We start from the raw sequence: 26028 nt of genomic DNA, 5'->3' as shown, positions 1-26028 counted from the left end.
GCCTGAACCAAGCTTCTTATGTCCCCCTAGTTCGTGTGAGGACTTTGGCAGAAGAGGAAAGAGGAGGACATGCTGTGATGGTCCCCTGCCTTCCTGACCACCACTAGAGCTGGCCCAACCTCAGAGGATGCAGAACATGGATCCAGAGGTCCTATGGAGAGAAACCCCTGTCACACATACAAGGGACCCAGGAAGCCAGGGTTGTACCTCGCAGTTAGCTGGCACCGAAAACTGGGAGGGCAGGCTGATTTCGGGCACCCTGCATTCTGTGGAGAAGGTCACCGAGTAGGGCAGGGGGTTCTCCAGCTTGATGGCGGCTGATGCACTCTGCCGGACCACGCTCACCATCTCGATGGTTTTGATGATGCCTGAAGGGATGACCCTGAAACTCACTGTGTAGTGTAAGAACTCGTTGGTCACTTCGTTTCGGAAGATCACCTGAATTCGCAGGGAGAGCGGAGGAATCAGGCCAGAGCAGAGGGGTTAGCTGAGTGTCCTCTGCACATTTACAGAGACCCTTCTACCTGTTAGCACGGCCTGGGCCATATGGTAATTGTATGTTTGTATGGCTAACTTTTTGAGGAACTGCCAAACTGATTTCCACAGTGGCTGCACTACTTTACATTCCCAGCAACATACTTGACATCACTTGTTATTTCCTTTCATTCTTTACATTTCTTTATCCTCATGTGCCAAAGCCTGGGGATACTACTCAGCTCCATCTTCTACCCTCGAACATTACTAGCTGTGTATCTCAAGTGCTCAGCATGATGGCTGATGCTGTGTAAGCACTCAGAAAATGGGATCCTGTGTTGTGGTCTGGTGTTTGCTGCTCCAGGGTTACCTGATGTCTAAAGGTTTTCTTTCTTTTTTTTTTAATAATTTTATTTATTTTGTTGTTGTTGAGAATATACACAGCAAAACATACACCAATTCAACAGTTTCTACGCGTACCATTTAGTAACACTGATTACATTCTTTGAGTTGTGTAACCATTTTCACCCTCCGTTTCTGAGTTGTTCCTCCCCCATTAACATGAACTCTCTGCCCCCTAGGGTTTCTGTCTAATCTTTTGAGTGGCTGTTGTCAATTTGATCCCATATAGATAGTTCTTAAAAGAGCATAATGCTCAAGGCAGACATTTTTTTACTAGTTAAGCTGAACTATTATTTGGTTTTAAGATGACTTCAGGGGATATTTTTGGTTTAAGGTTCAAAGATTATCTCAGGGCAATAGTTCCAGGGGTTTATCCAACCTTCATGGCTCCAGGATGTCTGGAATCCATGAGAACATGAAATTCTGTTCTGCATTTTCCCAGTTTTGATCAGGATTCTTCTACGGAATCTTTGATCAAAATGTTTGATCAAAATGGTACCTGGACGCCACCTAGTTCTTCTGGTCCCAGGGCAAAGGAGGCAGTTGTTTATGGAGGCAATTAGCCACACATTCCATAGCCTCCTCCTATTCCTGACTCTCTTCCTGTGTTGCTCCTGGTGAATAGAGACCAGTTGTGATGCCTTGGATGGCCACTTGCAAGCTTTTAAGACCCAAATGCCTAAGGGTTTTCATGATTCTTTTGCCCTGAAGGCTTGTCATGGGCTTACATGATGGGTAGATGGCCTGCAAGCTGGGCTCATCTTAAAGAAACTGGGAGTCCTGCCAGGTCAGTCTGGCTAGTCCAATAGGACAAGATGTCTGAAGTCGCTCAGCAAAGGCTTGCTGGGGGGACATCTCAACTCCCTAACACCAGATTGCCAGGCTCAGGGTCAAACCTTCAGGGCCCCAGGGTAGGCAGTGTCTTTGACATGTCGTACCTTTGCAGCATACAGTCCCTCCTTGTAGGAAAAGAAGTTCAACTTGTAGTCTTTCTTTGAGGCAGACAGTACATCAATGTAATCAAGGCCCTTTAGGGTGACGCTTAGGTCCGTCTTCTCCGGTTTTGTCATTTCCACAATGACCCGGAATCTGGGGAACACAGGAATACATGGAGAGAGGATACAGAAAACGAGACCATTTGCCCAAAGAAGAGATGTAAAAGTGTTCTTTACCCTTCATTTTATGGAAAGTGTGTGGGTCCAGGGTTCTAGTCTTCACTTGGTCACCAACCATAACAGTAACTATTATTTCTTCATCACCGATTATGTGCTTTGCATGTGTTACAGGCATTTAATTCTTGTAGTGACTACAAGGAAGTACATATCACTACCATCCCCATTTTACTAATGAGGAAATAGAAGCCAAGAGAAGTAAGATAATGTGCTGAGGTAACATGACTATTAACTGGCAGAACTGGGATTCAAACTCAGGTCTGGACCTCCATCCATTATGCTAAGCAGGTGGTGTTTGGCAAATTACGTCTTTTCTCCCAGCCTTTGGTTCCTTCTCTGTAAATGAAAGGGGACCAGGCTGGTTGGCCTTAAGTTCCACCAGTCCTTACATTCTACTCTACTCCTGCTGCAAGCACAAGATCCAAGGGACAGCTTTCTCTAGCTAGCGGCTGAGATGATAAGACAGAGCACTCAATAATACCAATGATGATTATCGTAATTTATGATAATAATATTAACAGCTAATATTTATTGAGCACGTATTTTGTGCCAAGCATTGTTCCAGGGAAGGTACAACTGAACAGTTAATACATAGACCACACTGAACAGAAGAATCTCTCTGGAAGCTTAGAGTTCAGGCTACGCCTGGCCACACCAGGGAACTATGTCTCTCACTCCTTGAACCCCCCTGACCTCTGCAATGCCCTCTAGAGGTCCTGACCAGGGAAGGGGCCAGGCCAGAGAGTGAAAGTCCTCCCTCCATTCCCAGCCCCCTGCTCCAGACCCCTTTCCTTATTCACTGACCTCTGGGGCTTGTTCAGCCAGTTGGTGATTGGCAGGAGCTCAGTGTAGGGTGTCTTACATGGCACTTCACGGTAGATATTGGCCACAGCTTTGGGGAGCTCAGAAGTCCCATGCAGAGAATACAGCCAACCAGTCCCATCTGGAAGGGGAAAGAAGAGGGTCCCCTAAGGGGAAGAAGAAATGTGATGAGAATGGCACAGAGGGCCCTTTATTAGATTCTATCATCATGGTGGTGACACAGGATTAGCGGAGGTTCTGCAAATAAACAGATCACTTTTGGAAAGCAACTTGCAATATATTTCAAGGGTCATAAAAATGCACATATGTATTTGGACCGGGAATACCACTCCAGCGAACTTAGTGAAGAAAAATCCCTCCAAGGAAAAAGATACATGTGTGTATATATTTACTGTAGAACAACTTAAAATATTGATGAAAATCTGGAGGTAAATTAAACATTCAGCAAAAGGGGGATATTAGATAAATTGTGGCACTCCCATTCAATGAACACTAAGCAGACATTAAAAATGGTTATTGTGAAGACTATTATATGATTAGGAAGAAAAATGCTCATGGTATAATGTAAAGTGAAAATAAAAAAACAATGCAAAATTGGCTATGCTATAATGACAGCTATGGCTGTATCTGTATAAATACTGAGAGTGAAAAAAGAAATAGAATGTTTCATTTTTGTGGGCTTCTTTTCTTTTTAGATTTTTATTACAGTCGCCATAATGTTGTTCGTGCAGTTAAGCTAACTACTAATTGCTTAATGCTTGGTGCAGGACTCCATTTCAGATCACAGCCCTGGCTCCAAGACAATCTCCCCTATATGAAAACATACGGACCAAAATGGGAGCTTTCCGCTTGTTAATCTGCATACTTCCCCACTGTTTCACTGTGATCCGCAGGCTCCCCCAATTCAACATTCTCTGAGCTGAGACTTTGTCTTCTAGCCACTCTCGTACAGCTGCTGCCCTTCAACTATGCCAGGGAACTCACGGGGAGGCCTCAACCTACCTGATGCTTTCGATTTTCCACATTCATCGTTCGTGGCTTGTAGGTGATCTCATAGGGCTTGTTCTGCTGATGGGCCTCCAGGGTGATGAACTCGGGCCCCTCCCAATGCTCACCCTCGAAGATGGGGTGCAGATTCCAGGTCTGGTTGGTGCGATTGGAAAGCAGGATGGTCTGTGTGTGCTTGGAGCGCACCTGGCAGGTGAAGTTCACCACCTGGAAGAAAGCGGGAACCTCACCTTCCATGCACTTCTCCCTGGTCTCCCTTGGGGGTCAGAGATGCAGGGTAGGAGCTGAGGAGGACTGGTGTTAGAGTTTCACCTGATAATTTTCTTTTCCTTTCACTCATTCAACAACTATCTATTGGGCATTTTCTATGGGCCAAGCACTGTTCTCAGTGGTAGATAGACAACAATGAACAAAATAATAAAAATCCTGTTCTCAAAGAGCTTGCAGTCTAGCAAAGGCGAGTCAGACAATAGACAAATAAGTATAATACAGAATATATAGGATAGGAATAAATACTATGGAGAAATCAAGCAAGGCAGGACTAGAGGGAATGCCAGCTTGGGGAACAGCTATGCAATTTTAAATAGTGTGATGCTTCACTGAGAAGACGTATTTGATTAAAGACCAAGAAGGATGAAGTCATGAAATACCTGGGGAAGATCATCCCAAGCAGCGGAAACAACCATTGGAAAAGTCCTGAAATTTGAGAAATGGCAAGGAGCCAGTGTGACAGATGTGAAGTGAGTGTGGGGGAGATAAGCAACAGGGAATGAGAGCACGTAGGGTCTTGTGAGTCATGGTAAGGAGTTTGTTTTTCCTTCTATTGAAATAGGACTTAAGGGAGTTTTGAGTAGAGGAGAGTCAGGATTTGATTTGGATGCTGTGCTGAGGGCAGTAGACACGCGGGAACAGAGAAAGAGAGACCAGTGAGGAGACACTCACAACAGGCGAGGTCAGAGGTGCTGTGGACTGGCGTGGACTGGCATGGACCAGAATGGACCGACACTGGTAGCAGTGGAGACGGTGGGAAGTGAGTCGATTCCAGTTGTATTGTGAAGAGCCAACGGGATTTACTGATGTACTGAATCTTGAGTGTAAGTGAAAGAAGGCTTGAGGATGACTGCAACATTTTTCGCTTGAGCAACTACAAGGATAGAGTTGTCACTTAATGAGGTAGGGCTGACTGTGGAAGTAGCAGATTTTGGGGAGAGACCAGGAGCTCAGGTTTGGGCATGTTAAGTGTGAGATACCAATTAGACACTAAGTGGAGACATCAAGCAGGCAGTAGAATTTATAAATCTTGAGTTCAGAAGAAAGGACCAAGCTGAAGATGTAGACTTGGGAGTTGTCAGTCTAGCAATATTTTTAAGGTCAAGAAACTAGATGATTTGATCAGGAAGTGAGTGTATTTAGGAAAAAAAAAGAAATCTAAGGACTAATCCCTGGCTGGTGTACTCCAATGTTAAGAAAAATCAGGAGATGAGAAGCAGCAGCCAGTGAGGCAGGAGGAAAACCAGGAGAGGGTGGTACCCTGGAAGCCAAATGAACGAGGGACTTCAAAGGGGAGGGACTGATTCATGATGTCAAAAGCTACTGACAGTTCAAGTAAGATGGGGAATGAGAACTGACCATTGGATTTAGCAATATGGACAGTGTGGTACTGGCATAAAGATAGTCAGATGGACAAAATGAGTTCCGAAATACATTCACACATACAGAGTCAATTGATTCTTTACAAATATGCAAAGGCAATTCAGTGGAGAAAGATAATCTTTTCAAGAAGTGGTGCTGGAATAATTGGATATCCATACACAAAAACAAACAAATTTTGATTCGTACCTTGCACTCACAGAATTAATTCAATTAGATTGAAGATCTAAATGTAAAGAACTCTTAAAACTCAATAATAAGAAAACAATCAGCCCCAATTAAAAATAGGCAAAAGATTTTAACAGATACTTCAGAAAAGAAGATATGTAGCTGGCAAATAAATACCTGAAAAGATGCTTAACATCATTAGTAGTTAGGAAAATGTAAATTAAAACAACAATGAGGTACCATTACACACCTATTAGAATGGCTAAAATTTTAAAAACTGACCAGACCATACTAAGTGTTGGTGAGGATGTGGACAACTGGAAATCTCCGATATTGCTGGTGGGAATGTAAAATGAAACAACAACTTTGGAAGACAGTTAGGCAGTTTCTTAAAAACATAAACATAGACCTATCATATGACCTAGCCATTCTACTCTTAGGCATTTACCCAAGAGAATGAAAGCATATTTCTTTACAGAGACTTGTACATACATGTTTATAGCACACGGTATGATTCCATTTATGTAATGTTCTTGAAGTAACAAAATTATAGAGATGGTGATCAGGTGTCAGGCTTACCCTAAGCAATGCTGCCAAGTAACACAGCTGACAGTCCACTATTGGGTTTCTAGGAACAAGGCTAGCAGAGGGTTAACCCAAGCTCATTTTCCCCCCCATAGAGAAAGAGAAAGGTGTTAACTCCTTACTCATAGAGTTTATAACAGGAATTTGATCTAGCCAGGGAAGTCAATGCAGGCTTCCTTGAGAACATAATACTCAAGCTGAGAGCTGAATAATGAATAGGAATTAACTAAATGAAGAAGAAAGAATAGTCCAGCAGTGGGAATAGCATCTACAAAGGCCCTGTGGTGGGAGGGAGCAGGCCTGAACGTTTGATCCAGGCATGGAGGATGGTTTGAACAGATCCACTTGTTTTTAGGAGGCCTGGCTGAGTTCTAGGGATGAGAGGGCCTGCTGAGCTCACTATGGCTACTGTTGTCCCTGGACAGCACTTACTAACCTCTTTTACTGCAGGTGGTCCCACGCAGACTCCAGACAGGGTGAGAGTCAGAGGACTGCCTCCCTGGATGAAGCACTGCATGTTTTTATAGAGACTCTCCTTTCCCACCTCCGTGGGATGGTAGGTCACTTCAAAAGAAACCTCCATGCCCGCAGTGATATAGCCTTCTTCTGGGGTGATGGAGAAATGAGGCTCAAATTTTCTGGCATCCCATTTAAATCTTTTCCAAGATAAAAGAAGACAAGGAAAGCAGTTTATTACTATCCCGAGGGTGTCCTCAATCCTACTAAGTACAAGAGACTTTGCCTGGGCTCTGAGCTAGGACAGTCACCTTCCTCGAGTGGTCCCTGGGACCTCGGAGGTAGAAGACTCTGCCAGGCAAAGCAGAGGTAGGTGGAGAACGTGGGCCAAGATCACTTCCTATGTAAGTTGATTCAGCTCCCTCTCAGAGCTGCGCCATGGGTGAGAAGTGGCTGCACCTTACCTATCACCCTGAATAGTAAAATCCCACAAGTGACACTTTGGGGAACATACACATGAACATGCATACACATGTGTACCCAAGGCCACATAGCTAGTAAGTGGCTGGGCTCCTAAGACTGAAGCCCTCCTGAAACTGTGGCCTCACTCCCTGCACTGCCTCTGAGGACAGATCCAGGAGGGTGGGAACATACCTTCATCTGAGAGTCACACCTGTTCTTTGTGATGGCCCTGTCCTCCTCCTTCTGTGGTCTGGTGCTTGGTCCAGCGGGAGACAGGTGGACAGTGAGGCTAGTGCTTCTAGCACCATGGTTGTCACACTGCACCCCTCCAGGGCCCATTCACACTGAGGTTTGAGGAGATGTGTGGGGCACAGCCTGTGTGGCCAGGTCAGCATGCCTGAGTGATGACGGGCAGGCACCTGCTTAGCACACGGGAAGAAACTGGAAAGGAGAGCTGCATGGATCTACCTGGGTTCCAATCCTGTCTTTTTCACTTCCTGGCTGTATGACCTTGGGCACGTCACCTAATCTCTTTGGGGGACAATACAGTATATATCTTAAAGGGGTCTGTGATAATTAAATGGGATAGTATATGTAAAAATGCTCAGCATTGTGCCTGCACATAGTAAGTTCTTGCTAAATGTATAATCTTGGAACAATTACTTCTTTGTACCTCAGTTTCCTTGTGTGTAAAATGGATTAGTATTAGTATCAATCTCAAAGAATTATTGTTGGAATTAAATGAAGAAGCCATGAAAAGGTCTTCTTAGAACAGTGCCTGGCATATAACAGGCACTAAACAAACATTCTATGTCACATTAATTTTAGTAATCACAGCAAAAGCAACCACCCTGATGAGGTCACCACTGTCATATTTGAGGAATGGGGTCATGGTGATGGAAGGAGAGGAAAAAAGAAAACATGGCTGCACTTGCAAAACAAGTGTCTAGTCTATGTGAAATCCAGGGACTGACATCTCTGCTCCAGCCTAGTGGTGGGGCACCACTCTCCTACCTGGCACCCACGTCGCCCGTGTTCAGCATGAGGATGCGACGTGTGGCTTGTGTCTGATACACGACAGGTCCAAAGGGAAGATGTTCCTGGTCCAGGGAGATCTCTAAGGCCTGGCAGCAGCCGCTGAGAAGGAAGAGGGGGCGCAGGAGCCCCATACATTCCATGAACACCTCCTCAGAGAAGGGAGGGATACGCTTCTTTGGGGCAAAGACCACGTCCAGCTTAATGACTTCTTTGGGCTTCAGACTGATGTTGTTGAAGGGTGTCAAGGTGATTACCTGGACAGAATGATAGACAACTAGACTCAGAAGTTAAGGGCAAGGAGGCCCCCGAGGCCTTGCTGCTGGGCTGCCACAGCCCTGGGGTCAAATCCCATGCGTGTTCTCTTACTAGATGTGTAATCGTGGGGAAGTTACTTAGGCTTTCTGAGGCTCAGTTTCCTCACCTGTACACTAGGGATAGTACCACTTACCCTACAGTGAAGACTAAGATAATCTATATAAAATGTGTGAGACATAACAGGCACTTGATAAATGCTAAATCTCTTTCCTTCTCCCTTTCTAGCCCATTTTGGACAGCTAGATGTCTCTTGTATTCATAACAGGAGAACTTTTCATTCTTCTTCCCGACTCCTTTGGAGAGGAAATAGTAACTGGGAATAGAAAACACTCAGCACTCCAATGTTTCTCAAGGTGGGGTCCCTGGGCTACTTCCAGCAGACTTCCCTGAGCTTGCAGATTCCTGGGCCCTGCCCCAAGCCAACCAAATCAGAATCTCCGTGGGAGAGCTGGGAACCTGTATTTTCAAAAGTACCCCAGATGACTCAAGAATTCTAAAGTTTGAGAACCACTGCTTGAATTTCTATGGCCTTTTCTTTCTCCTTAGTCCTGGTAAAAATCAAAATCAAAATAAACTGTAGGGAAGCCAACACTTTGTTTATTCTTAAGCCCTCTTTGGCTCAGAGCATGGAGTGGTCAACAGCATGACAAAATCATTTTGATTCTCCTGGAATCCAGATTTCTGGGTTCATGGAACTGGGGTGAACCACCCAGGCCATTGCCCTTAGGTGTCCTTTTGTACCTTGAAGGAACTGGTTCCCTAGAGTCACCTTCAGGCCTAGTAAGCAGCTTAGCAGAGACTGTTTGGCCTTAGACCTTGGGTTCTTTTGGAAAATTATCTATGTGTAGCCAGATTCCAGGAGCAGAAACTTCAGGGGCTGACTACAGGCTGTGTTTTAGGATGTATGGAATGTTCTTGGTGATTCTGTGTCTGTAACCAATGGACCCTGACATCCTGCTCCTGCTTCGGTGTTATCTCCTGAGAAATTAACATAACAATAACCTATATAATCTTCTTTCACTGTCCCCGATTTGAATTGTATCTACTCACAATAAATATATTCTGTTACACTAATTTTTGGTGTTTCTCTAAGAATTTAGGTTTTTGACAACCAAGGAAAGTGGCAGCAGGGAGTGAGATAACGGGCTGAGAAGCTGAAATGGGAAAGTGATCTTAAGAGATTTCTCCAATGTAATGATGTTGGAAGCTGATCTTGAGGTGATGGTGCCAGGACAGGTCACTCTGGCAGCTTTAATATGATCACCTAAAGAGGCAGCATTGGTGAGGCCAATCTGTTAGGGGCCCTGGACCACTGGAGCCGAGGACTTTTATTTGAATTAATGAGGAAAGGGAAGTGACAAGTTTGCTCTCCTTCTCTGGACAGCCAAGTGCACAATGTGGGCCCTGAGATGAGGTGCCTCCTGAGTTTCTAGCTTTGGCTGGCCCCTTGAAGACAATTCTTCCGTATCCTGAAATCTCCAGACAGTCCACAGTGCTCCTGCCATACTGAACCACGTCGAATTTTCCAAAAGCACTGGACCCTTCAGAGCCTACATACCTTTGCCTGGCAGTAATGCTCTTCCCTAACCTATCTGCCTGGAAGACCCCTCTTTATCCTGTAAAAACCCAGTACAGGCCTCTCTCTACTGTGAGGCCCTCCATGGCCCCTTGAGCCCTCCTCCCAGACCCAGGCCTGTTCCATCCCTCCTCTGAGTAGGGCTGTTCCTGATCCACACCCTGACTATGCATTTTCGTGCTGTCTTGGAATTTCTTATGCATCTGTGACCCCAAAAGACTGTGTACTCCACCAGGCCAATCTCTATATCATATTCACCTTAATATTCTCAGCACCTAGCACATATTTACTGAATAAATCCAAGAGTGAACTGAATGAAGGAATGGATACAGCCTCCCTGCCTTGGAATGAAACACATCCAGTGTGCTGTCAAAGGGCCACCCAGACACTGATGATTGTAAGATGAGTAGCAGGTAATCAGGACTGTAGTGTCTCTATCCAGGGAACTTAAGGAGGTGGACAAGCACGATTCTCTCACTGCTGGTGGGAGTGTAAAGTGGGGCAACCTTCCAGAGGCAGATTGGCAACGTGCATTGAAAACATATTCTCCATTTGACCCAACAAGCCCACTTCTAGCAATTTGTCTTGAGCAGAGAGTCATGGATGCACACAAAGGTTCAGATGCATGGATATTACAATGTTGTTTATAACATAAAAAAATTAAAAACATCTGAAATGGCCACAAATAGAGAATTGGTCCATCCCCATAATGGAGCTGTAAATGAACACATGACATTTAATGACATGGAGAATGTTTATGAAATATTGATAGATTACAAAAGCAGTTTTCAAAAACAATACAGATATTTGTAATTTTATTTTTGTAAAAAAAATGCATAGGACAAATACTGGTAAGACAGGCCCAAAATGTTACAGTGGTTATTCTGGGTTTGGGATTAAGGGCAAATTTAATTTTTTTCTTTATGATTTTCTCTGTTTTTCAAATTTTCTACAATAAAGATATACAGTCAGTGGAATCCAGATCTACTGAATCCCATCCAGCCCAGTTCTCTACTTTCTTTTGTTGCCTTTTAGAAGTATATGATCTCTCTACGCCTCAGTTTCCTTATATGTAAAATGAGAATAATGAAAGCATTAACCCCAAACTGTTTTGTGAAGATAAACAGAGACAGCTCATGGAAAATTCTTAGAATGGTCTGGCACACTGTAGGTGCACCATGAGTGTAAGCTGCTAGCCCTGCCATCCTTATCATTGGGAAGCATGAAGAGGCCACTGGGAGCCCAAGCACTGACCTTGGGTTCCTGGAGTTCTGGAATTGAGAACAAGACTGACTGGTTAAATGTGAGCTGGGTAAGACTGTTGTTCATGATGGAAACCGTCTTTTTCACAACCTGTCCTGGCAGAACAGCTCCTAACTTCACAATCCTATTGGATGGATCTAGGACTAAAATCTGTGGGACAAGAAAAAGAGCAGGAAAGAAAGATTAGTTAGTTCATGAGAAAAATAAACAAATATTACACTGTGTCTACCCTGGTGAGGTAAGGAAGGGTGGTTCCCTCTCTTTCGATGCCTGCCTTTTTCATCATAGAGTCAATTCTGACTCATGGTAACTCCATGTGTGTCAGAGTAGAACTGTGCTCCATAGGGTTTTCAAAGGCTGATTTTTCAGAAGTAGCTTGTCAGGCTTATCTGCCTTTTTCATACTGGATGGGCATTTTTGTGTGTAAAATGTCCACTAGACAACACATCACACACAATTAAATAATTACAACTGGGTTAAGAGATATGAAGGAAAAGCCCAGGGTACTTTGAGAGCACGTTGCAGAAGACTGAAGATTTGGGAGTCAGAAGAGGCCTCCCCAAGGAAACCATGTTTACACTGATTGCCAAAGGGAAGGTAGGCTCTAGTTAGTTTAAGAGTCAGGGTGGCCGTGTGGTGGGGGAACACTCTAGGGAGAGTAACAGCCTATGGCAAGGCCTTGAGCTGGAAGGAGTGGACCAGTGAATGCCTGTGGTTGGGAGCTGGGGTGGATTGGAGAAGAAGAGTTTGGAGAGGAAGGAGGTGGCCAGTCTCAGAAGGTCTTGTAGGCCATTGGGGGTGGGAGAGTTGGGCTTTGTTCTGGGAGAAACAGGAAGCCAGTGAAGCCTGAGTGACCCAATCAAATGCATATTTTGTGGGAGTGCTCTGGCTTGCTCCTCTGTGGAGAATGGACAGGAAGAGGACAAGAGAGAAAGCCATGAGGTGATGACTGTGATTTGGACTGGAATGGTGGTAGTAGAAGTGGAGATAACTAGATACACTTCAAGTCTTTGTCTAAGGCACTGGTCTAAATGTTGGCCTGGATCAGACCAAGGTCAAACTGTACCTTACCCTCAGGGTGGTACTAACGCACAGGGAAAAGTTCCTGCAGGTCACTAAACTGTATCCCTCCTCTCCAACTAGCTTTAAATCCAGCCTACATGTTTCCACTTGGTCTAAAAAAGCAAGAGCATCTCCCCCACCAGCCTGTGAGCTGGTGAACACATATTTAAGTCACCACTGGATCTCCCCAAAGTACCCAGCGCTCAATGGGTGCTGAATGAATGAATGAATGAATGAATGAATGCTATCAGGAAAGAGCCTATCTCTGGCTTGGGTCAGACACCCCTGTGCTCTACCATCTCCAAAGTTGCTCCTATGGCTTGATGGGAAGGCTCCTGGGAATACCCTTCTCCCATTTTCTCTTGGTTGCTGAAATGTCCCATTTATTCCTGGGCATCTTGGAAGGTTTTCAGATCTCCCAACCCCCCCAATTAAAATGCAAATACTCCCACCAGATGTGACACCTTGAACATTTACCAGAGTCTGGGAAGAAAGTGATTAGCAGCAGGACTGTCCCACTCCCTCTCTACCAGGGGCTCTTGGGTAGAAGGAATGACCTTAATCAAATATTATCCTAGCGTTTGTTGCTGGCTGGGGAATGCTACTCAATGGGGTATAAAGAAAAGATGTTCTTTAACTGAAACATTTACCTCCACATATACTGCTTAAAACAAAATGTGTCCTAATGCAGAAGTAAAGGATGTTCTTGGGATGCTCTATCTGATAGCCTCAGACTTCTCCAAGAAAAGAATATTTCTCCAGTGCCTGTGATTACCTGTATCCCTTGAATTATTAGTTAAGTCTGCCATTGGATAAGGTCTCTGAATCACTTGAGTTTGATTTGATATCTCGCCCCTTTGTGTTATTACAGATACCACCTCAGTGGGACTGGTTGGCCTCTAGTAGAGCAGCCTGGGAGCAGATGTGCAGAGGAGAGAAGGGTGAGTGTGTTCAGGTGGGCAAGGGCAAGGGTGGCTGGAAGGGCGAGAAGGACAGTGCCAAGCCCGAGGACCCCCCGCCCCGGCAACTGCCCCTTACCTTCATTTCAGTGCCTTTCCCTTTAATTTCAATGATTTGTTGTGAAAGCCCATTTATTTCAAAGGGGATGAGTTCTCGATAAGTGATACTTTCTCGAGGATAGAACGTGATTGGAATCATCAGTGTCTTTCCTGGCTTTATCACTTCAGCGCGGAAGTTCACCTCGAGATGGGCGGTGTTGGTATACAAACAATCTATGCTGGAGAAAAATCAAGTGGAAAGGGCATGAGCTCTGAGGAGGCTGACCCAGAAAGACCTGATTCCTTCCTCTTGCCTCTCTGCCAGGACTGGGCACTGGTGGATGTGCTGCCCTGTCTGCTAGAGTCATAGGATTTAAGAGCTGGAAGGGACCTCAGCAATGATCCACCCTCTCCTCGCCACCATCAAATGATCCCAGATCACACCTTGAGATCCTGGCAGACCAGGTCTCAAACTCAAATCTCATGATCCTTTGCCCTATGCTCCTTTTACTCTACTGATCCTCTCTTTCTTGATAACGCAGCTCATGGGTTTGTACCTCTCATAAGAAGGAAGTGCTTCCAGAAGTGATCTGATGGCAAAGCATGGTAGAGAGAAGTGTGTGTTCTGGAGTTAGGCAGGAGTTTGATCCAGGCTCTACTGCTAACTACCTATGTGACTCTGACAAATTACTTAGCTCATTTCGGCCTCTGTTTTCTCATCTGTAAAATGAGGGTGGTGGTAGCTATCTCATAGGATTGTTGTGAGGATTAAATGAGATACAGTGACTAAAGCAGTCACTAATAGGGCACAGAAGAAACACTCCATAAAGCTGAGCTGTTGTTATTATATCACTAATTACTCAACTAGAAGGGATCTTGAAAGATCATGTCCACCCCACTCCACCTGTGGGTAGAAAGGCACCTAGACCTCTCCATTACAACCTCTCCTTATCTGCCTTATGAAACTAAACCAAACCAAACCTGTTGCCGTCAAGTCAATTCCAACACATAGCAACCCTATAGGACAGAAAACTGCCCCATAGAGTTTCCAAGGAGTGGCTGGTGGATTCGAACTGCTGACCTTTTGGTTAGTAGCCTAGCTCTTAACCACTGTGCCACCAGGGCTCCTATCTGCCTTATAGGTATTTAGAGAAGGAGTCTAGCTAGACCAATTGATAGAATTCAATGATTTAAATAAAGTAAGACTTATATTAAATCATATAAGAGTGTAGGTTAATAAGATTTTTAATTAGTATTTAAAAATTAACTGGTATTTTCGTAACAATTTAATATTCAGAATAATGATAATAATAATGACAATAGCTGTTAACAACAATGAATATTTCCTATGTCCCAGGCACCATTCTAAATACTCTCTCTTGTTGTTGTAGGTGCCATGAACTAATTTAACCCTCATAATAGTCTTGTACAGGAGGTACTATTATTAGCCCCCATTTCAGACAAGGTGGCAGAGGCACAGGAAATTTACAAATTTTTCCCAAGATTACATAGCTAGGGAAGAGCTGGGATTTGAACCTACACCTGTGCTATCCAGGGGACACATGTGTATTTAAATTAAAATCAATTAAAACAAAACAAAATTAAAAATTCGGTTTTTCAATTGCACTAGCCACATTTAAAGTGCTCCACAGCCACATGTAGCTACAGACTACTATATTGGATGGTAGAGATATAGAACATTTCCATCATTGCAGAAAGTTCTACTGCAGGCTACTGATCTAGAGGGCTTTGAGTGAACACAGGTCTCTGGGCCAGTCCTTGGAGATTCTGTTTCATTAGGTCTGGAATAGGGCCTAGAACCTGGACTGAAGCATTCCACACAGGGGTAGTGCAGAGTTGTTGGGTTTGAATCAGAAGGCTTGGGCTCAGTACAGATCTGCCATTTATCGCAAGGTCACTGGTCTGAGAAGTTTACTTTTTCACCCTCTGAACCTCAGTGTCCATACGAGGAAAGCAAATGGAAGCCATCAAACCCCTCATCAGGTCATTTGGCATTGCCCTACCCACTTTAAGAAGAGGATTTTTAGCAGAGTAGCTCAAGGCATTCCAAGTATTAGTGATGGGAAAAGGGGGCATCCAAGATTCATGCCCACCTCTTTCCCACAATCCTCTTTTCTCTGCCTTGGCAGGAGTTCACCTGTGTGGAGCCCCCAGGAGCTGTAAGATCATCTGGAGGCTCTGTGAAGCCTGCTTACCTCATGGACGTTTCTTCCTTGTTGGTGACAGCCAGGATTTGTTTGTAGGAGGGCATCCCTGCTTGGTAAATGAAGCAGGTCCCAAAGTTGTAGCTGGTAAAGGAGAAATGCACGGCTGGGCTCACGGAGCAGCCTATGATGCTGCACGTAAATGTTGGGCCGTGGCTGATCTGTGGGGACGGAGGCAGGGGCAGTGTGATTAGGGCAAGTGGGAGGAAAGGGCACTAAGTACTTGGGTAAAGAAGGGAGGCAGTTGGGTGCTTCAAAAAAATACAAGTCCCAGGGCTCCAGCCTCAGAGAATCTGAGAGTAGGTCAGAATGTTGTTTATTTAATAAAAGCAAAGTGGGTTACTCTGCAGTCATATCCTTCCTTAGCTCTGGCTTCGCTCCTGCAGCACTGATTCAACTTCAAGGCTAAGGACTGAGGCAGACACTGCTAGCTATGACCCAACACCCACCCCTCCTGGGTTTTTTACTAACAGTACTCTGATTGGCTGCCATCCTCACTGCAGCTAGAGATGACCATGGGACATAGTTCTGGCAGGTATTCACCAGGTACCTCAATCATGCATGAGACTTTGTACTATAGATAGTGGGACAGTCTTTAGTATGATTACTCGCCAGTAACTTCTGGCTGAGCGGAAAAGACGAGGAGCACGCAGGAGAATTAACTTCTCAAGACAGGATGCTCTAAGTGCTTTCAGTGTTTGAACAATGTTAAATGGTCTCACTTTGATTCTGAGTTCCAGGCCCTTCAAGACACACTTCTTAAATGGTTGGAAAGACAAGGTGGCATGTACACTCTGCCCCACATCCACAGTGCCATCAACAGGTGAGAATTCCAAGTCCTGCAGCAGGGCTTTAGAGCCAGACAGCTCCGTCTGGAAGCTGAAGTTGAATTTTCCAGTGTTGATAAAGCTTAATTCACACTGGACACATTCATTTAACTCCACCTGAGAGACAAAGAACAGAGTATTATGTTGAGTGAATGCAAACAACAGTTCCATTCTCTGTGGTCAGGCTATGTAACATGTTATGGACTGAACTGTGCACCCCCCTGCCCCCAGAAAGTTATGTTGAAGTCCTAACCCCTGTACTCATGAATGTGTGACTCTGTTTGGAAATGGGTTTTCTTTTGTATGTTAATTAGGTTATACCAGAGTAGGGTGGGTCCTAAACTAATCACTTCTGAGCAGTGTCTTCTAAAAAGAGCAGAATAGACATAGAGACACACATAGTGGGAAGATAGATGCCATGTGAGGACGGTCTACATACAAAGGAACATTAAGGACTGTCAGCAGACACCAGAAACTGAGAGAGGCCCGCAGACTCAACATGGGTGAGATTCTTATTTGAGAAATACATTTGAGAGAATAAATTTATGTTCTTTAAAGCTACCCACTCTTGGTATTTTTTGTTATGGTAGCAGTAGGTCACTAAGACATAATATGTTGAGGAAAAATATCTTTTGGGAAATAAGGATCTCGGGATGTTAAGAGTTGAGTATCATTAGCTTAATGCAATTAGATATTCCAGCAAGAGCTATTAACTGTTGAGGGGCACTCATATTTCAAAAGTAACATGGTAGTTTCATTCTTAGAACTCTCGTGGTAGTCAGACATATTTTTAACTGTTTAATGTAAGCATTCATCTCTCCACACCCTGAAAAATAAAATAAAAAATTCTTCTCATCATAACTATACATATTCTGGATGGAGCTGTTCCTGACATATTCCTGTTCTAGTCTCCTTGGCATTTGAAACAGAAAGCTCCACTAATATTCACTCATACCACCTTCCCTAGCCAGGGCAGAAATCGAGAGACATAGTGAGGCTCTCTTACACCTTTACCTCGTAAAAGTTGATGATACTGGTCTGGTTGGGCGTCAAGAGAGTGACCAAGCCAGTCCTGTCCTTGCATCTAATCTCCACATTCATAGTGTAGCCCTCAGCCTTGACATTTAAAGTCAGAGGATGGGCTTTCCTTTTCACATTGCAGATCAAATTAAAGTTTACATCTCCTTCATGCTTAGGCGTGAAGAAAATACCAATAGGCAACCTGTTTGGGGAACAAGACAGAAGATTAGTTGACTGGGCCAAATTGCTAAAACCTGCTAAAACATACAGGCTCAATGGATTAGCAGATACGCTATGAGGAAAAGGCACTATAACCCCAAATTACGATGAACATTTGGTTTACCAGAGAAGGTGAGACATTGCTTGGTGGATTCACAAATACAGTAGATAGCAAAGAAAAGAATACAAACACAAGAGAAAATATTACAAACGGGATTAGAATTCTCAAACCTACACAATTCATCAGGAAAATAAGCAATAGGGAATAAGTAGGACAGAGAAGGGAACTGCTAACATCTAAACTTTAGAGTTAGAACAGACTTTAGAAGTGGGGGACTTTAAGGGAGACTAATTCTCCTGGCTGGCAGGCCTGGGACCCCTGCCATTTTGGGAAGGAACAGTCCTGGGGATTTCCTGTTTCTTTACCTGGACAGTGGTGGGACCCAGCCTTCCATGGGAGATACAGTCAGGCTGTTGCTGAAGCCTTCAGAATATCGAGAGTTGTCCTGGAAAGCAAAACTGAACCCCTCCTCCTCCTTGTTGATGATCTGCACAGTTTCTCTGGCTTCTCTACCTGTGGAGGAAACAACGGCCCTCAGCGCAGTCCTCTAGCCTGCTCTCTGAAGTATCTGAACAGATACTGCCCCACAGGCAAGAGGAAGCCATCCTAGAAGAGATTCCCCAACTTCTTTTCTCTCTTCTTCCAAACTCCTCAGACTTTGATGGCCTCTCTTCCATCCCTCTGCTCTACAAGTGACATTCCCCCCACCCCTCCCTAGGGGGACTCCACATCTTCCTCCTAGAACTTTACTCCATTAATTGCCTGCTCCTGTTGGGTGGCTCCTCAGCCTTGTCACAGCTCTCCTCTATTCTGATGACACTGTTTTCTCTCCTTCTTCAGAACCAGGAATTGTAAAGCCTTCCTGCTTTTGTTAATGACTGGGGTCTTCACCTTCCCCGATTGGCCCCTGAATTCTTCCCATACCTCTGTAAATCATCCCAGCATTGAACTCTTTGGAGTTAGGCCTTGGTTATACTGCGAGTTTACTGCCAGAGCCCTAACTAATATATCTCCCCCAACTATTTTGCCTTTTCTCACTTTCCTTAGCCATTGTAGAGCATTTATTTTCTCATATAAACTTTAGAATCATTCTACCACTTCCCCACAAAATCTTGTTGGGATTACGGTTGCCAGATTTAGAAAATAAATATTTTTAGTATAAGTATATCCCAAATATTGCATGGTATATACTTGTACTAAAAATGATTTGTTCTTTATTTGAAATTTAAATTTAATTGAGTATCTTACCTTTCATTTGGTAACTCTGGTTAGGATTTTAATTGGAACTTGATTAAATCACATTTAATTTTGGGAGAATTGACGAATGTTCAGGTCTTATTTGGGGCATTTTAACAAGGTTTTATAGTTTTCTTCATTATCAGTACTAGTGCTGACTCCCTTTTATGGTGTTTGCAAGGGAGGGCTAAGAGGAACCAATATCACCTACTTTCAAGACTTTAACTATCATTGCTATGCAAATATCATTTATATGGATGCTGACACAGAGAGAACTCTTCTCTAGGAAGAATCCTGTTTTTGATAAGCCACTTTGGGTAGAGGGTGTAAGCCCCTAAGGGGTCTCAATGGCTAGATTGCTTGATTGCTTTCTAAGCAAGGTGAGCTGGGTTAACTGCTAGGTTTTGTTTTACTGAGAGATGTAGACAAGCTAAGGGCCAACGCTAAATTCCTGGAGACAATAAGAGATATTGAACAGTTGGCATGGAGTGAAGGGTAGGGAAAAAACGAGGGATAAGGTGACTTCCACTTAGGAGAGAAAGTCTAGTATTAAAATGTTTTATTGTGCAGTGTCCAGTATAAAACCTTTTCCCTGTCTCCCCACAAAATCTTTAGCAACTTTTTTTTTATTGCTAATACATTATAGAATTGGTTCTGTTCTGGTGTTACGCTAAAGGATTCTGACCCAACTCAAGTTTAGTACAGGATGAGAGTTAAGGCTACTCATGGAGGTCTGCCAAATTTGGAAATAATCTTTCTGCTTATCTGTATATCTATTTATCACCCCCTGATCTTCATTTCCAACTGCCCATTTGACTCCTCCACCTTAATGTTCTACCATCAACATGACTGTCTCATACCAAATTCTTCATCTTTCTCTCCAAACCAGTGACTATTTACATTAATGGTACCAGTTTTCCTGATGCATCTCCAAATCTCAGAGCCAATTTTCGACTCCCCCTTCTTTGGTTCTATATTCATCCTTGCCCAGTTCTGTAGATTTCACCTCCAAAATGCTTCTTGAATCATTCCCTTCCTTCACATATTCCCCATCTCCCTACTACTGCAGGCCCTCAGTGCTCCCCTCCTAGAATGCTGTAATGCCCTCCTAATTTGCCTCCTATCTGTGGTAGAGACTTCTAGGGCTCACCCATATCTGGTTTTCCTCTCCTTTGTTCATCAACAGACCCACAGGAGTAGTACACTTCACTACCCCCCTGCAGTTAGGTGGGGCCATGGGATTGTTCTTGCCAATGGATACACATCTCTTCTAGGCCAAACCCTGTAATTACTGGTGTGAGACCCTTCAGCATACTCTTCCTCTGCTGTGGTGACCAAGGAGGCCACATGTTGTAGATGGTATAGCCACAAGACGGTGGAGCTCCCATTAGCCTGAGGCTCCTAGTGACTATACCTTAATGCAGTGAGAGATAAACCCTTGTTGTGTTAAGGTATTGGGATTTCAGAGAACTAGCTTATTCTGATTGATAAACTACAACAGATCCAATATATTACAAATTTAATCCATCTCACTAAGCTTCCTAAAACAATTCCAATCACATCTCTTCTCAGCTCAGAATCCTTCAGTGGCTCCCTATTGCCTACTGAAGCACAAGGCTTTTCATGAGCTGGACCTACCCACCTTTCCAGCCTATATGTATCCTATGTCAGCTCAAACTGTTTGCTCTTCCTAGACTATGCCTTGCCGAGTTCTACCTCCTTGCCTTTGATTATGCTGCACCCCAAACTTGGAGCACTGCTGTGGATACTATTTCTTACCCAACAGCCATTCCTGCCTCAATTTCCTAGTAATAGAACCCTGATTTGTTCAGGAAGATGGAAGAGAAAAGCTTTTGTCATTTCTCTCTTTTCTTTCTGCCTTAAATGTGGTCCTGATGTCTAGTGCCTTCGCAGCCATCTTGTGACCATGAAGTGACACATAACAGTGAAAAGGCCAAGAGGGTTAGCGATGTTGTCCCTAACATCATTTAAGCTGCTGAATTAAGGCCAGTAGTTGCCTTTCTCCAGACTTCTTATTTGTGATTAAAAAAAAAAAAAAAACAACCTTTTATTTAAGTACTCTTAGTAGGTTTTTTTTTTTTTTTGTTACAGCAAAATACATTATTACCTGACATAAATGCCCCTTACCTCTGTTTATTAAAATCCTATCTTTCAAGGCCATCTCAAACTCCACCTTTTCTATTAAATCATCCCTGGTTTCACCCAAACTGCACATGATCTTTTCTTTCTTTGAAACTTTACAGCCCTGTGTACTCTTGTGCTTCTCTTTCTCTCCCTTGTTTTTTGGTCTTATGTATAATTGTCAACATCCCATCCCCACCCGCTATACTGTAATCTCCTCAAGGTAGGGACTCTATCTTAGTCTCCACTGTACCTCTTAGGGTGCCTGTAGAGTAAACTCTCACTGTTTAATGAATAGAACTCATTCCACAAACTGAATTGAACACTTACTATGGATACTTTCAAATCTTGCTGTTGGGAATATGAACTGCTATAATTCTAAGGGAAAATAATTTGGTGATACCTATTAAAATGACAAATACACAGATCCTTTGATCCAGAAATCCCACCTTTTGAAATCTCACCTATTGATAGAGGATACGTGTACAAGGATGTTTATCGTAGCATTACTTGTGTGGCAAAAAAACTGAGAACAATCTTTGTGCTCCTCGGTTGGTGAATTATTGAAAAAATTTTGGTATATCCATACTATGGATTACTAGAGTTTTTTTTTTTTTTTAAAGTTCTTGCCCATAAATATGTGGTTTATAGGGTGATTAAAAGAAAAATGAAGTAAGATTATTCTATAAAATTCAGCCTATCATGTTTAATTAGTATGGAATTTTATGCCTTAAAAAAAAAGTTAATGCTACATGTATTTATTTGGCAATTGTCCACGATATTTTTAAAAGTTTAAATTAATGCAGAGAAATGTATATGGTATGACTGCATGTATTTGTTGTTCAAAAAATTCATAAACTTAATACACTTCCCCACCAACCTATATGTATGAGTATGAAAAATGTATGGAAATAATATACATTACTTTAATGGAAAGGGAAGGATGGAATACGATGAGTGAGGACAGATTATTATATTTTCTTTATAGGATGCTGCATTGACTAACTATATTATAAAGAATATTATTTTTATAAATAGAATAAAGTATTAAAAAGTCCTTTGGCTTTAGTTAGTTGTCTTTTCTCCTACCTTACAAAATTGGGAATTTTCCTGGTTACCACTAATTTTAACTAGTGTGGACATTTACATGTATTTAGCTTACACGTAAGGTAGCCTGGGGGGCGCAAATGGTTAAGCACTCTACTATCCGCAGAAAGGTTGGCAGTTGGAACCCACCAGAGATGCCTCAGAAGATAGGCTGGTGATCTGCTTCTGAAAGGTCACAGCCTTGAGAACCCTATGGAGCAGTTCTACTCTGCACACTTGGGGTTGCCACGAGTTGGAATTGACTCAAACGCAACTAACAACAACATACACACACAGATATCACATCCATGTGCTAGATTTGCAGAGTTATAAGGAATCTGGCAATCACTTCCTTTATTTCCTTCAGGTCTCTGCTCAAATGTCACCTTCTCTGGCTACTCTTATCAAACTTCACTGACTATTGGCATTCCTTATTCCCCCCACCTTGCTTTATTATTCTCAAGAGCACCTATCAACCTCTGACATACTATAAATTTCACTTATTTATTTTTTTGTTGTCTGCCTCCTGTTACTAGAATGTAAATATCAGGAGGGCAGGAACTTTGTGTTTTGTCCATTGGTGCATTCCCAGCCCACAGACGAGTACTCGGTTCATATTAGAGGATAAACAATATTTACGGAACTGAATAAATGTGTGAAAGAATGGTGGTAAAATCTGACCACTGTGGCACAGACTAAGAAGCAGACAAATAGAGCCCATACTCTAGGGGCACAAATAAATCAGGATGAGGCTGACACAAGACTCTGGAAATGAACTTAGTCTATCCAGGCATTAAAGGAACCTGCCAACTAGGAAATTTAATTATACAATAAATACAATCTGTAACAAGGCTCCTAAATTTCCTTAGGTTATTAGTGTTTGGATTTAAAAGGTATTTGATGAAAATTATATTGAGAGATAAATACTTTGTGGCTTTCTGAAAGGCAATAAGGCCCTGACATGCTTCTGGAAGGTACCAGGAACTGTTCTCCACCCACATCTGCTCCCAGAGCTCACTGCTGGGCCCCCTCATCCAGGTCATGTCAACTTTAAATATAAACCTTACCAATGAGGAGACAACTGAAGTTGAGGTGCGAATGGTCCAGAGAGATGAGAGGGTCAGTGGTTTTGCCTACCAGCAGGAAAGGAACTTTGATGTTATGTTCTGGGATTAAGAAAGTCCAGAATGATTCCGTGATGTCTAGATGGAAAGGCGTGAACTGGAACACAATCTAAGGAGACAATTTGGAAACGAATGGTAAGAGATCCTTCTATTTGTTTACCCCATGTGCCCTTAGAGCTCTGTCAGCACCAGGGCCATGATGGCTGACATTACCATTTATCTCTACCCTTGTACGAACAGTGTCTGTAAGGGTATGTAGGCGTGGCTGCACCAGCAACAGCAATGCCTGTTTGCCCTACCCACATGCCCACAGCTTCTGCTGCCTAAGTTGCCATATTGTGTGCCATGTGTTTCGATGACATGGTTGTGCCACAGTCAACTAGACCGAAGAGTTGGCACCCATCTCTAGGAAAGACAATCCACATCCTTGACAACATCCTGGCACACAGCCCACATGATCAGCTGAGTCAACCAGATTTCCACCTCAGAAATTTGGAATGAGAAAATCAAGTGACTGGGCCAGCTGGCAGTTGAGCTGATGGTAAAAGATTCCATGAGATTGAGTTGGGCCATGGCATGTCATAATCCATTTGCTAAGTGAAGTTACAAAGGAAGCCCCCCAGAAAAAAAAAATTAAAATAAAATAAAAACAGAAGAAGTAGGCATAGAATGGAGTAGATGAGTAGGGAGAAGTGGAGACCTGAAAGGAAAGCCCAATCCCAAAAGCTACCCCAGGCCCCTTTTCTTTGAGCTAACTTGAGTTAGTCCCTTTGCAACTAATCAGACTTGACTGGAAGAACAAATACAACCAATCAGACCTGATTGGAAGATCAGTGGCATTCAGCCAGTAATGAACCAAACCCATGGCCTTCCAGTCGATTCCGACTCATAGCGACCCTACAGGACAGAGTAGAACCGCCCCACAGAGTTTCCAAGGAGTGGCTGGTGGATAGAACTGCCAACCTTTTGGTTAGCAGCCAAGCTCCTTAACCACTGCATCACCAGGGCTCCATAGAAATGACCAGACAGGTAAAAATGCATGGTCCATGTCAGCTTCAGGGGATGATGTAGGAGGGGTGTTCTGGAGGTTTGTGTTACCTCAATGATGCTACCATCACCCAAAGACCAGCATGACCCTGGATGAATGGATTCTGCCACTTGCCTCACCTGGAATCACAAAGCATCTTTGATATATTCTGTGCTGTGGAGGGGGCTAGATCCAAGTAGGACTGTGTCTGCAGTGTACCCAGCCCCTGTATCCTATCATGCTTAACTGATGGCCTGCATACTGACAATATGCAGAAGTCAAAAACAAGTAGAGAACCACACCTATGTTTTGTTCATAAAACATTGAATTATCTACTAACATGTAAAAATGGGGAGATTCACATAGAAATCTGGAATTTTGGTTTCTCCTGCAAAGTTTGGGAGAGTTGGTAATCTGTGCCTGTGTGCCTGCGTGCCTGCGTGGTGGTCATCTGCAGAGAAGTCCTATGGCTTCACCAAGAGTTCTGGTGTCCAGCATTCCCTGTCATTGTCCCTCTGACTTGCTTCATTTATTTGTATGACCTTCCTGAAGGCATTTGGCTTTGTAGTTTCTGTTTTGTGGGTTTACATCTGTAGTCAAGATTCTCTGTAGAACTTATTAGACATGGGGCCCACAGATCTGTTTTGGCCGTCAAGTTAATATTTCTTTAAGCTTGACCCCCTACCCAATATTACTATGTAAACATTTAGAACTAAGTCATGGGACAGCAACACCACTTTTCTGTTTTATCTTTTGGCCTGACTAAGTAAAACCACATCTGTCTCTTTTCACTGCTATCAGCTCCTTGGGCAAAAATAATTCTTTACTTCATGCTGCTGTCTGTGTTCTAGAGTCTCCATGCATTGGTGTCTAGCTCCCCTTTCCTGCTTTAATATTTTCAACTTTTTAAACTGTATACACTAGAGGTTTTTGTTTCTCCATGGCCAGCTGAGAAAGCTCTGGTCTGTCTTATTCATCAGGATTGCCTAATGCATATGGTAGTCACTCAGTAAATACTAATTGGATGAAGCACCCTTCGGCTGTTCTCCGCCTATGGTCTATGACACATTTGCTACACAGAGAGGGCCAGAATGATTTAAACTCTGGGTTGAGTGGTTGTACACACCTCAGCTTTCTTTTCAGGGTGGATGAAGCCCTTCTCTGTAAGGCATGTGAAAGCTGGAGGGTTCTGGAGACTTTCAACTTCATCAGAGATCCAAGAGAAGGAGTAGGTGCTACTGGTCGGGTTCATTATTGTGAAGGTCCTGGCCAAGGAGGGAAGAATTGACAGTGGAGAGTGAGAGAGGGGTTGAGGATTAGGAAAACTTTCTCAGAAGCTGGTCCTAGTGCAGTGGACTGTCTGGGGGTCAGAACTGTTCTGAGCTCTTTATTACTGTAGAAATGAAAACTCCATCTCATCTGGGGATCCAAAGTATGGCTGGGATTTTGGGCTTTGGAGTAACAATGATGCTAAGGGCACTTCCTTTCCAATGCTCCTCTGTGGTCAAGGTGGTGTTTAGAGATTGTATTTTTATAGCTTCTAAATTTTCACTCTCAGTTCAGCTTCCTTAATTTAGCAGTTCTCTAAAGCCAAATTTCTAAAATTCAGG

At 43.4% G+C, this 26028-nt stretch overlaps 1 protein-coding gene across 1 annotated transcript in view; it reads right to left on the bottom strand.

Annotated features, from left to right (window-relative positions):
- The window catches only part of HYDIN (HYDIN axonemal central pair apparatus protein), a 359230-nt gene that overhangs the window by 5435 nt on the left and 327767 nt on the right, over positions 1-26028 (bottom strand). The window contains exons 69-82 of the mRNA XM_004387835.2: positions 25545-25683; positions 23335-23500; positions 18169-18316; positions 17518-17725; positions 16399-16620; positions 15668-15837; positions 13492-13690; positions 11383-11541; positions 8214-8491; positions 6718-6937; positions 3873-4085; positions 2853-3016; positions 1815-1965; positions 208-438 (exon numbers count right to left, since the gene is read on the bottom strand). Coding sequence (XP_004387892.1) covers positions 208-438; positions 1815-1965; positions 2853-3016; positions 3873-4085; positions 6718-6937; positions 8214-8491; positions 11383-11541; positions 13492-13690; positions 15668-15837; positions 16399-16620; positions 17518-17725; positions 18169-18316; positions 23335-23500; positions 25545-25683 — 2668 coding nt within the window. The remainder of the gene's footprint in view (positions 1-207; positions 439-1814; positions 1966-2852; positions 3017-3872; positions 4086-6717; positions 6938-8213; positions 8492-11382; positions 11542-13491; positions 13691-15667; positions 15838-16398; positions 16621-17517; positions 17726-18168; positions 18317-23334; positions 23501-25544; positions 25684-26028) is intronic.

Source organism: Trichechus manatus, unplaced genomic scaffold (genome assembly GCF_000243295.1).
Source record: "Trichechus manatus latirostris isolate Lorelei unplaced genomic scaffold, TriManLat1.0 scaffold00194, whole genome shotgun sequence".
NCBI classification, from domain to species: Eukaryota; Metazoa; Chordata; class Mammalia; order Sirenia; family Trichechidae; genus Trichechus; species Trichechus manatus.
Note: the sequence above shows the minus strand (reverse complement) of the source record. Positions and strands in the feature narration are given on the sequence as shown.